Source organism: Centruroides sculpturatus, unplaced genomic scaffold, assembly GCF_000671375.1.
Source record: "Centruroides sculpturatus isolate CEXI.00-Female unplaced genomic scaffold, Cexi_2.0 scaffold216, whole genome shotgun sequence".
In the NCBI taxonomy this organism is placed as follows: domain Eukaryota; kingdom Metazoa; phylum Arthropoda; class Arachnida; order Scorpiones; family Buthidae; genus Centruroides; species Centruroides sculpturatus.
Genome location: NW_019386955.1, coordinates 772542 through 784720, shown reverse-complemented (window position 1 = coordinate 784720; position 12179 = coordinate 772542). Strand labels below are relative to the sequence as shown.

General features: G+C 28.0%; 2 protein-coding genes across 2 annotated transcripts in view; both read left to right on the top strand.

Annotated features, from left to right (window-relative positions):
* Positions 1-1392: 1392 nt before the first annotated feature.
* Positions 1393-3792, top strand: LOC111615974 (SCAN domain-containing protein 3-like). The gene has a single exon (XM_023357414.1). The coding sequence runs from the start codon at positions 1879-1881 to the stop codon at positions 3649-3651; it is 1773 nt and encodes a 590-aa protein (XP_023213182.1). The 5' UTR covers positions 1393-1878; the 3' UTR covers positions 3652-3792.
* A 6345-nt stretch (positions 3793-10137) lies between these two features.
* LOC111615972 (fungal protease inhibitor-1-like) overlaps positions 10138-12179 on the top strand; it is a 4299-nt gene continuing 2257 nt past the window's right edge. Inside the window, exon 1 of the mRNA XM_023357411.1 lies at positions 10138-10268. Coding sequence (XP_023213179.1) covers positions 10266-10268 — 3 coding nt within the window. The 5' untranslated portion in view covers positions 10138-10265. The remainder of the gene's footprint in view (positions 10269-12179) is intronic.

The following is a 12179-nucleotide window of genomic DNA, read 5'->3' as shown; positions in this document are numbered from 1 at the left end:
CATAACCTTAACCAAACCAAATAAACATAACCTTAATCCTTAACCAAACCATCATATTATTATATCAGAAATTCCAATTTAAAAATGTTTAGTTGAAAAGGTTTAACCAAATTTTATATCAGTTTATTTTGTTTATTTATTTATGTAATCACGCTTCTTATCAGTTTAAGGATGATTTTTCGTTATTAATATCAACTGAATTTAAGCTTGTAATGTATGGAATCAGGTACTTTTGTTGAGTTCTGCGATTCATTATTTGTATGTTAATATGATAAGAATACCTTCTGATAATATAAATATGACCATGACGATAAGCATGCAATTAAAATAAAATAAATATTTAATTGTCCTTTATAATTGTTACCTGTATATTTCAAGAGAAAAATTGTCTGGATTTAGCATTTCATTATTTGATTCAATGTATTAAAATTTAAAGAATTACAATTTCTATTTTCTATAAGAACTGTTGTTGTTCCGCCTATCTGTTCTTCCTTAATCTCGAGAATGGAGTTAGGTAGATGAACGTCGAGAACGATATGGCAAGCGTAGGAGCAGGATGCCCCTGATTAAGTATACAAGAACTTCCGGTTTGTATCTGAAGTCACAATGTTTCAATTCAAACATTTTTCCTTGAAAAGAGGTAGATAGATAACAGACACGAATCGTATTGCTAGCAGGAAAGTATGATGTTCAGGGACAAGATAATACTAATTTGAGGTGGAAAGCGTATATTCAAAATTTTAAAATATGATTAAAAATTGCAGCCCGGCATTGTGACCATATCACAATAAATAATTTAGTTTATTCTGTTTTGTAAGTTTTTGTTATTTTCATTTATTTTATTCAAATAATATTTTTGCTTTTATAATAATTTATTTGTAAAATTGTGAGATTTTCTCTTGATAAGTTTAACTTCTGTATTATAAAAAATTTTTTAAATCAACCCTAATTTATTTTTAATTTTATGTAGATAATAAAATGGACAAGTATTTGATTATAAAAGAACTTTAATCATTTTTATTTTAAAAATTATGGTGTGTTCCAGATTCAAATTAAATTCAAAATGTTTCGCTAATCTAAAAAGATTGGGAAACATTGAGTTAGAGCAGTGTTTCCCAAAGCGGGGCGTACGCCCCACAGGGGGGCAATTTGATGGTTGGAGGGGGGCAATTTGAGAATTGACATGACATAATTTCTTCCCTTCGCTATGAGCTTTTTTAATGCAGCGCTTTAGGTGACAAATAATATGAAAAAGAAAATTTTATAAATAGAGGACTTAAATTATTAATAAGCATTTTTAAGATGGTATCAAAACCTAAACTATGTTATTACAGTCCGCAAGTGAACTTTTCAGCGTTTCCCTTTGCTGTATCTCTTGTCGCAGAAATCTTGTATCTTTTAAAGTCGCTAAGTAACAACGTTTTTGCACAATTTTTTTTTTAAAAAATTAACTCTAATATTTTTAACACCTATATGTCATAATTGTCTGTCATTTATATGATTAAATGAATTAATTAATACATGTTGTAGAAATATAATTTTTACGTATTGAATAATTTATGTTTATTTTTTAACCATTTAGCTTTTTATATAAGTTTTTAAACTGTAAAACTATTGATAATATTTAAAAACTAATTAATTGTGCTTTTTTTGTTAGTTTAGATATCTCTAATAGCAGTGTCTTTGATAAAGGAGTCCAGAAGTATTAAAATCTTGCAATCTGGTCTGCTGGAATCTTCAGGGCTTGCGTTTATCCCAAGTATCACTTGCGGCAAAATGTGTTATATCTACACAAAAACAATTTTTTCTAAATTTACGTTTACTCTGTCACATTGAATTATTTTTACAAAATTTTATTATTTTTTTAGCCCATAAAAAATGAGTGGAACAACAAAAAAGAAAGTTCGTCAATATTCAGAGGAATATCTAAAATATGGATTTATACCAGCAGTTCACGATGAGAGGATGCCGTTTTGCTTGATATGCCAGCAATGTTTGACAAACGAATCTATGAAATTGGGTCGGCTTGAAGCACATTTGAAGGCCAAACACAAGGACTATATTAATTCAGATTTAAGTTTCTTCAAAACATTAAAGGAAAAGTTCGAGAAAAGGACGACAATTACTTCAATCTTCACGTCTAGAAATGTAACAAATAGTCGTATTCAAGAGGCTAGTTACCAAATTTCATTGTTAATTGCTAAATCAGGGAAAAGCCACACAATAGGGGAGAATCTTATAAAGCCCTCAATTTCTGCTTTTATGAAAACTGTTCTAGAAAAAGATGACGAGGATGTAAAAGCGATGCCTCTCAGTAACAATACTGTCAGCCGAAGGATCGACGAGATGGGCGAAGACATTGAGAAACAACTCGTATCGAAACTAAAAACCAGAAATTTCTCTGTGCAGATGGACGAGTCAACCCTAAGAGACAGTGAGGCCGTTCTTATCACTTATGTCAGGTATATTGAACGTGGACAGTTTGCAGAAGAAATGCTTTTTTGTAAACAATTAGAAAGCACTACCAAATCGAGAGACATTTACAACATATTCAAATGCTACTTGGATGACAATGAGATCCCCATGAAGAATGTTATTTCGTGTGCTGCCGATGGTGCCCCCAATATGATGGGCAAAAAAAATGGTTGTTTACAATTGATGAAAGCTGATAATCCAGAAATGATACTTATTCACTGTGTTATCCATAAAGAAAACTTGGTGGCTAAAAACGTGTCTCCTATTCTCAATGAAGTACTCAATGCAGTTATCAAATGCATTAACTCAATAAAAGCCAGCGCTAAAACCGAGCGCTTATTTAAGCTATTTTGTGAGGAACAAAATGAAGACCACGTACGATTGTTACTACACACTGAAGTAAGGTGGCTTTCAAAAGGGAATTGTTTGAAACGATTTATTGAGTTGTTCGATTCGCTTGAAAAGTTTTTAATTGATAAGCCTGAAATGAAATTATTGTTGACAACAAATGGCAAAGCATATGTAAGTTATTTAGCCGATATCTTTGAGAAGCTAAATTTGTTAAACAAGCAACTGCAAGGACCAAACAAAACACTGGTTGATGCCAAAGCAAAAATATTTGGTTTTATTAAGAATTTAGAATTAAATCAAAAACACGTCAGCAACAAAAATTTTGAACAGTTTCATTGGCTTAACAAGTGTGATGTTTCTGACTCCGCAATACTTGAAATTGTTAATCATTTAAAAATTTTAATTACGGATTTTAAAGAGAGATTTGCTGATTTAAAAGAAATGAATTTTCCGACATGGATGGTGCAACCAGTTTTGGTGGATTTAGCTGATATATCCAATCTGCAATATCAAGAAGAACTCGCGGAGTTGCAAAGTGACGAATCTGTAATAACTCTATTTAATATTAAAGGTGCGATGGCATGGCTTTGCGATGAAACAGAGGCTAAATACCCCAATACCACAAAATGTGCAAGAAAACTCTTATTACCGTTTCCATCTTCATATCTAGCTGAATGTGGCTTTAGTGCTGTGAGTGATTTGTTGATTAAAAAAAGAAATCGTCTGGATATAACACAACGTGGAGATTTGAGACTTAAGCTAACTAAGCTTGAACCAGATATAAAATCGCTGTGTAAAAAGCATCAAGTCCACAAATCACATTAAAGTAAGTTTTTAAAATCTATTATTTTTTTATTTATTAAAAGTTCGTTTCTTTGTTTTGACAACAGTTGTAAGAAATCGCTTTAAAATTATCATTCATATTACTAAAAAGAACAAAAATAAATTTTATAACTAAAATTATGTATGGGGGACATGATGATTTTAGAAATGTTAAAGTGGGGCATGGCCTAAAAAAGTTTGGGAAACACTGAGTTAGAGTATTTAAACAATTTAACTAGTAGATGATAAAAAAAAACTATTGATTCAAGAAAATGAATCAAAATATCTGAATTATTGTGTTAATTTTAATTATAATTATATATATTGTAAAATATATTAATCAGAATTAAATTATTGCAATAATCGGCCGTCCCTTAATTTTATCTTTCTCACATTACCAATTTTCTTAACAAAGGATACAGTATGTTTGGTCTTAACGGTCAAAAGTTACCTTAGAGAAAAACAATGCAAGCATTTATGACTGAACAAACAAACTACTAAATATGTCAAAAGTAATTTTGAAAGATTTAGTATCTTGTTATTTTCTATCACATTTCTTACACGGTAAAAACGGTTGACTAGTTGGTTTTGTAATGTGTGCCATTTTTTACTCAAGAGCAAGTATTGAGTTTACGTCATAAAAATAGGTTTGACCCGTGATGCTATGTCTAGTAAAGATAAAATATCGGGACAACCCTTGGATCTGTTAATGTATGATCCCGCGAATCCGGATCATATCTTTGATTCCATGTAGAGACATGACGCTATTTCATCGCCAATTATCTTGTCAACTTACGTAAAGAGATGTTGAATCTATATTTGAAAGGAGATAGCTGCATTCCAGAATTAAAGGAGAAATACATCTCCTTTCAGAGAATTCAGTAGCATCAAAATCTAGATTACTGTATATTTAATCTATTGATTAGTGATTAGCAATCAATTTTTGTTTCTATTACTAAAAAAAAAATAGTAAGTGTAATAGCGTTATAAAAGTATTTTTAAAAGTTCTGCTATTTTTATATAGTGTAATTTTCTTATTAATTTGTTTAACTTAAATTTTGGAATATTATTTATTAAATATATTTTTAAGTTCTTACGAAAATATTCTGTCCAGTGGTTATAAAATATGATTAATGTGGTAAAATGTAAGTGTAATAGTAATGTAAAAGTAATAAGTGTAATGTCAATTACGATTTATCTAGTATTAGATATAAATTTTTATGACTTGTGCATTATAATACAGTATACATAATTAAATAATGTTATTACAGCATGACATATAAAACTATTAATTAGAAGATTTGATCCCGGGATCTCGAAAATCGGGATCCCGACAACTTTTCAGTCCCAAAATTTTCGGGATTAAGTTTTCCTAATCCCGAGATTTTCGGGATTGACATCATTTTAAAAAAAGTTGCAAAATAGACTGCATGAAGCGAAACGTTCAGTGCCAGTGCTTTTAACAGAATTGCTTGCCTATCATTTTAATATAAAATACAAGAAATTTTATTCCAAGCAAGCAGCAGAAATTAACCTAGCGGGCTTGCGATGCTTGCTTGGAATAAAACTTCTTGTATTTTCAACTAAAATGATAGGCAAGCAGTTCTCACTGGGTTACTTGGTAATATACTTCATTTTTGTATTTTTGAATTTTCGCGGGCGCCAATCGATTTTCTGGCGCAGTCGAGAGCACTACTCAGTGCGTTTTACCTGTCAATGTGTCAGCCATCTTGTTTTGCCAGTGTGGTTAATATAGACCCGACGCCTCTCGCTTAGGGGGGTCGACCTTAGGTGAAAAGGTTACGACCCTCGCCTTGCCCGCGATCTGTCAGGATGATGCGAGAAAGTCTTTTTACGTTTCGGGGTAGTGGTTTGCTGGACGCTGAGAGACTCACACAGAGACCGAATTTACAAAATTAACGCGTTTATTTTTAGAAAGACATGCTTACAATGATCGAAACAATCGGGATTGTAGCCTTTACTCCTACAATCCCGATCCGTGTCGACCGGACTGTTTTCTTCCATCCTCCCCGTGTCCTCGAAGCTTATAAGTATTTACTAACGATTCCTCCAACTTCCATCAAACCTAAACGCGTTTTCTCAGCAGCTGCATATATGTGCAACAAATTGAGAAGCAGACTTGGTGATGAGACACTGGATGCGTTGTTATTTCTCAGATCATATTTTCGCAATTCAAATTAGAATGTTCCTATTAGATTAGTTTTCTTTATATTTAAGAAAAATGTGACTGATTAATATTATTTTTAAATACTTTTTGCTAAGAAACTTACTTTACTACCTACTTACTAGGTTGTTATATGAAAGTAGTCTATTTAGTCGATGTTAAGAGAGATTTTTGTTAATTTTCAACGTTTATTTGCATAGTTTGTTACATAAAGGTTTTTTCAATTTATGTGAGTTTAAAGAGATCTCAGTGATGCTTAAAAAAGAATAAATTTAACATGAAACAGTGATTTTAAGTCTGGTTAGTCTGACTCTAAGTCTGATTAGTTAGAGTGATTAAATTAACTAGGTGTATACCGTAAAATACGTTGATTTTTGTCTAAATTTTGATTTTTGATTTCTGTAAGATTTTCTTATTTTTTATTAACCCTCAATACCGAAATAATCCCGGGATTGAATAAGTATAATCCCGAAATCCCGGGATTAGAAATAAGGACCGGGATCGAATTCCCTACCATTAATGCATTCACGGTACACTTGTAGATTAATCTATTATCTGTCTTAAAATGCAATGATTTTTTACTTCTCGGTTATTACTCAACCCATTAACCCTTATTAACAACCTATTTTATGAAAAGATGAGCAATTTTTTCAATATTTACATAGAAATTAAAGTATAAAGAGCCTCAGGATGTTATGTGAAAAATGTGTTTTAAGTACACTACAATTCTCCTAAAGTTAATAGCATCTACTTTTTAAGATATAAATGTAATACGTAATATGGAAAAAGAAAAGAAAAAGAAAGTTATTGAGGAATTAATCCAAGAAGGAAGTTATAAACAGCTCAACAAAGATCCAGTAAATGATCTAATGAAAACATTAGACAAGGAATTAAAAAACTCAAAAATACAACAGAAAGTAACTGAAGAAGACATTAACTACATAAAAAGAAAAGATAACAGAACACCGAAATTTAGTATAAGGGTAAAAACACATAAAAAACCTACTAAATATAGACCTTTAATAGATGTAAAAATTACGTATATTACAATTTAGAAAAATATTTAAAGGATAAATTAAATTTATTAGAAGTTTCTCAATATAGTATAAAAAATGTAGACGAATTATTAAACAAATTAAAAAACATAACAATTAATGAAAATATGAAGTTGATATCACTTGTTGTTGTAAATATGTATCCTAGCATAACAATAGAAGATATAGAAAATTCTTTAAAGAAAATAAATACACCAGATTGGATAATTAAATTATGCCTAATAATAATGAAAAATAATTATTTTCAGTATGATCAGGAATTCTACACCCAAACAGAAGGAATACCTATGGGTACATGTATAGGTCCAAAATTGGCCGAAATAACAATGATACAAATAGATGAAAAGATCAAAAATATAGAAGGTATTGAATTTTACAGCAGGTATGTGGATGATTGCATAATAATTTTTGATAAAACGAAAACAAATGAAGATATAATTATAAATAAGACCAATAAGATAAAAGAGAATATTAAATTTGAATTAGAAAAAGAACAAAAGAATAGTATAAATTATTTAGATATAACAATAGAAAGGAAAAATAATAGGTTAATTTATAAGAAATATGTTAAACCAATGCAAATACCCAAAATAATTAACTATAAATCTGTGATTCCGGTCAGTATGAAATATAATATATTTAAAATGTATATGACCAAAATAAAGAAAAGAACAAGCGAAATGGAAACACAAAAACAAGAAGAAGAAGAAGTAATTAAAATGTTTATTTTAAATAATTACCCAAAATGTGTAATAAAAAATGGTTAGAAAAATTAGATAATGACAAACAACCAAAATCAATAGATAAAGAGAAAAATTTTATTAAATTAACATATGTTCCAAAATTATTTGAAAGAATTAAAAAAGTAATTAAAAATAGAATCAACTTAATACCGGAAAAAATAAATTCAACTAAAAAACAATTATGTTACAGAAAAGAAGAAAAATATTATATAACAGAGGAAAAAGGAATAGTATATTCATTTGATTGTAATTGTAATCCAAGGAAAACATATATAGGAGAAACTAAAAGAAAATTAAAAATCAGATTAAGTGAACATATAAGAGCAATCAAAGGAAAATATGCAAATTCGGCAGTATCGGAACATTGTAATTCGGAAGGTTGTGCAATAGATTTAAATACGGTAAAAATTAGAAAAAAGGAAAAAAATAATTATAAAAGACAACTGTATGAGCATTTAAATATAATTAGACAAACTGACAAAATTAATAACAACAATGGTAGAGAGATTCACCAATCATGGTTAAGCATTATAAAAAGGAGAGAGGAGAAAGTATTATATAAAAGAGGTAATAGGAATGTATTGAAAATAAAATTAAGTAGTTACAGACAAATTAAAAGAAGTAAGTGTAATTGAAATAATGATTTTAGATAATAATTAAATTTATTGTTTTAAAATGATTTTAATGTAAAAAATTAGGAATGTGTAAAATCGTCTGGTTGTTGTGGATCGGAAGTTTAAGAGGAAATATAGTGAAGTATGGAAAAACAGAAATTGTAAGAGTTTTAAATTTTTATTGTCGGGAAATGTTTATGTTCTTTGTTTAATTTTTAGTGATAATTGTACCGAAAAATGTTTTTATTGTTAATTATAGAAAGTGTCGTTAAAAGGCCTGCTGAGGAGGGACGAACAAGTCCGAAACACATGTTTGAAGTGTATGTGTTCAGGTGAACTAAATAAAGAACATTATTTTTGAACTGTATGACTAAATATCTGCATCCATAATTTTCCAGTATAATAAGTCCTGTTAATATATAGAAAGTACTAGTATACAAAATAAATTATAAAAAGGAATAATATGCGATTCAGTGAAAACTTAACAAAATTTGTAATTGAAATAAATACACCGATTATTAATTATTCTTAATATTAAAATTATTAATCTAATTTTAAAAAAAATAAAAAAAGTTTTTTTTTTGTTTCAGCTATATTTGCAAAAATAACGAAAATGCACTATCAAGGTAATGTTGACAGAGTACGTTGTATAATCAAAACGCGGATAACACGGAACATTTAATACAAAACGATCGACAACATACCAGAACATGGTAATACCAGTAAAATTAAAGTTTTATGACAATTAAATTGATTTCTTTAATGTCTTTTAACATTTCTATTTTTGTCAGGAGTCATTAGAGTATATTCTTATATTCTTTATATATTTGTTTTGAAAGTTCTACAGCATTTTTTGAGTACCGCGCACTATTCCCAAGATTTGTGAAACGTATTGGTCTACATGTTCAACATTGGAGCAAATATTCGGCTTACAGAAATCCGAAATTATGAGAAAACCGGCTATTTTTGAAACTGGTTACTTTTGAATATGCTGTATTTAGTAAGTTGTAGTTAGCCATGTGACTTCTTTGTTTTTGTTTCCGTAGTCTATACTTTACACAACAGCACTTCCAGCGTGAATCTGGCGTAGGATGTGTTAAACATAATTTCATTTGTTACTTTCCATTGTTTATTTTACAGTTTAAGTACATATTTCGTCTGGGTTCAGAAAAACTGAAAATCCAGAAATCCATACCACTTCTGATCTGAAGCTTGCCGGATATTTGGACCCATTACTGTACTTTGTGTTTTTGTATTTGTTAACAAATTAGTCTTCCACAATGAGGAATCTCAGTTAAATCGCTCTCCATTAATTGGAATGCAACTGTATTACTAATGTATCAGATTTCTTTTTCATATAACATGATAAAGTCATGGAAAGTTCGATTAAAAATGAAACTACCAGAATATTAACAAAATTTTATACCATTTCATTCTAGAAGTTTATTTTATTTCCATTCTCTTCTACAGATGCACACTTATACATGCAAATGCATATATACATTTAATTTTTAATATTTAATAAAATATTATTTGATAGAAATCGAAATTTAATATTTTACGCATTTTAATATCTAAATCATGTAAATAAACTTTCAATCTAATCTTATCCGTAACGGGCAAAATTATTTTTCTAAGTCAAAAATGCCTCAAGCTAATAAAAGTAATGAAATATTTCAGTTACATAATAAGTTAATAAGCTGGTATAAATATAATAAATTTATTTGAAATTTTATAAAATTCAAATCTATAAATATTTACAATTTTAATCAGAAAAAATTACTTAATATAATTATAAATAATTACACAAGATCATCTTATCTAAAAGTTTAGTAGCATCAGTGAACTTTCTCATAAAACTACACAAAAGGAAAGTGATAATTATAGTTTTAACGATAATGAAGTTAAACATTTGATTACCACTATATCATTTATATAAATAAGTTTTAACATAACACTTTAAATCATTAAATTTAATTTGTTATAAAGCAATCAGTATTATTTTCAACAGTTTTCAAACATGGTAAGCATTAGTTACACTTCATTAGTTATTAAAAATTTTATATAAGCTCATGTATTAAAAGTTTGTAAATAGTTTGAGATTCCTATTTTAATAAATTCATTTAAAAATCAATAATAATGAATGTCAATTTATAGATGTTCTAAATATAAGACAAGGCATAATACAAATAATTATTTTATATTTCATAATTAACTGCATTAAAATTATTTTGAAAAATAATTTTATAAATAATTATTTCTGTCTTATTAACTCGATATGAGATTTGTATAACATGAACTTTACTTTTAATGTTTTTAATTTAATTTTTATGCTGAATGAATATATTTAGAAAAAACTTCTGACGAATCGATTGGCTTGATTTTTAATAATTTTCAATTAATTATTGATCAGTAGAGATAACAGAAATTACTAAATCAAAGTGCTTATTTCTATATTTACAGAAGGTAAAAATAATATGAAAGTTCTAAAGACATTTATTATGAGTCAATCTTGTTGTATAACAGGATTGATTCTTCAACAAGATCATGAACATATTTTTGTTTTAATTTTTCAAAATGTTTTTATTGAATATTATTTTACTTGAAAGAATCATTATAATTCTCGGCTATTAAATTAATAAAACAAAATCTTCGATAATTGGTGTTAGTCATACTTAAAATCTTCTTGAAAATTTCAAAATATGTTTAAATAATTTGTTTATTTTCATTTAATCGGCATTAATTAATTACTTGTCATTTATTAAATTAAATTAGTTGAGAATCTACTTGAAATTAATTTATCAAGAATGGAAAGCGAAGAAAGAAATATCGATCTTAAGATAATACTAAAATAATATTTGAAGCATTTAATGTTATAATTAATATTGAATATTTATTTATTTTTTAATTAATATAATAAGATTTTAAACTGTAAGAGACGACTTTGGAATGTTTAAGGCTGTTCTTTAGTTTTTCTCAATAACTAATTTTCTATCCATCACAAGGATGCAAATATAATATTAGATTTAAATTCCCACTCTTTGTACAAATAAAAACTGAATATTAGATTTACAAGAAAAAGTAAGTTACTTATTAATTTTATATTAGATTTGAATTTAGTTTATAAAGTTATTTTCAAATAGATATAATGAAATATATATATATAATATTTCAAAATATCCAGTAGTCAAAGAAAACTATAATTGGTTGAATAATGCAATTTACATACTTATTTTATCACAAATTAAATAAAATACAAAATACATCCATATATATGTGCAATATCCAATATATGTACAAATACCCATATACTGTATGTACAAAACTATTAAATTATTTCTTAAATTTCTTTTAATAAAGTATTTCCTAAAATTGTACTTAAAATCTTTGAAACATTTTAGGATATTCAAATTTCTATATATTGTTCAAATTGTGACAAGTTTATTTTTAACTTAAATAGAATTTTTGTATTAAAAAAAGTACTAAAAAGTGTACTGTATATTTCTACTTATGAATATTTTTAGAATTTCGAATAAATTTTAAGCAATTACATGTAAAATTGTTTTATTCAGTTTTAAATACTTTTAATAATCATTACCACCAATTAGCAATATTTCTGTTTTTCATTTTTGTCACTTCCCGCCTTGTGAGCACTAAGAAAGGAAGTTTTTTAAGTTCTATTTGGTTCGTCCAGGCCCATAATTGGGCAGCCAGATAATGCGATACAAGGATCTGCGAAAATTCCTGGAGTTGCTCGCCCAGATTCGATTCCATATCCTCAAAGTTGCAGCATCGCATATTCCCCAGTTAATAATATATATATATATATATAAATGGACGTGTATGTCCCTATATTTCACTTTTCCGCAAAAACTACACATCGCACGTGAATGGTGTTTGTATGTGGTAGTAGCCCCAAGTCTCTATTCGTGCA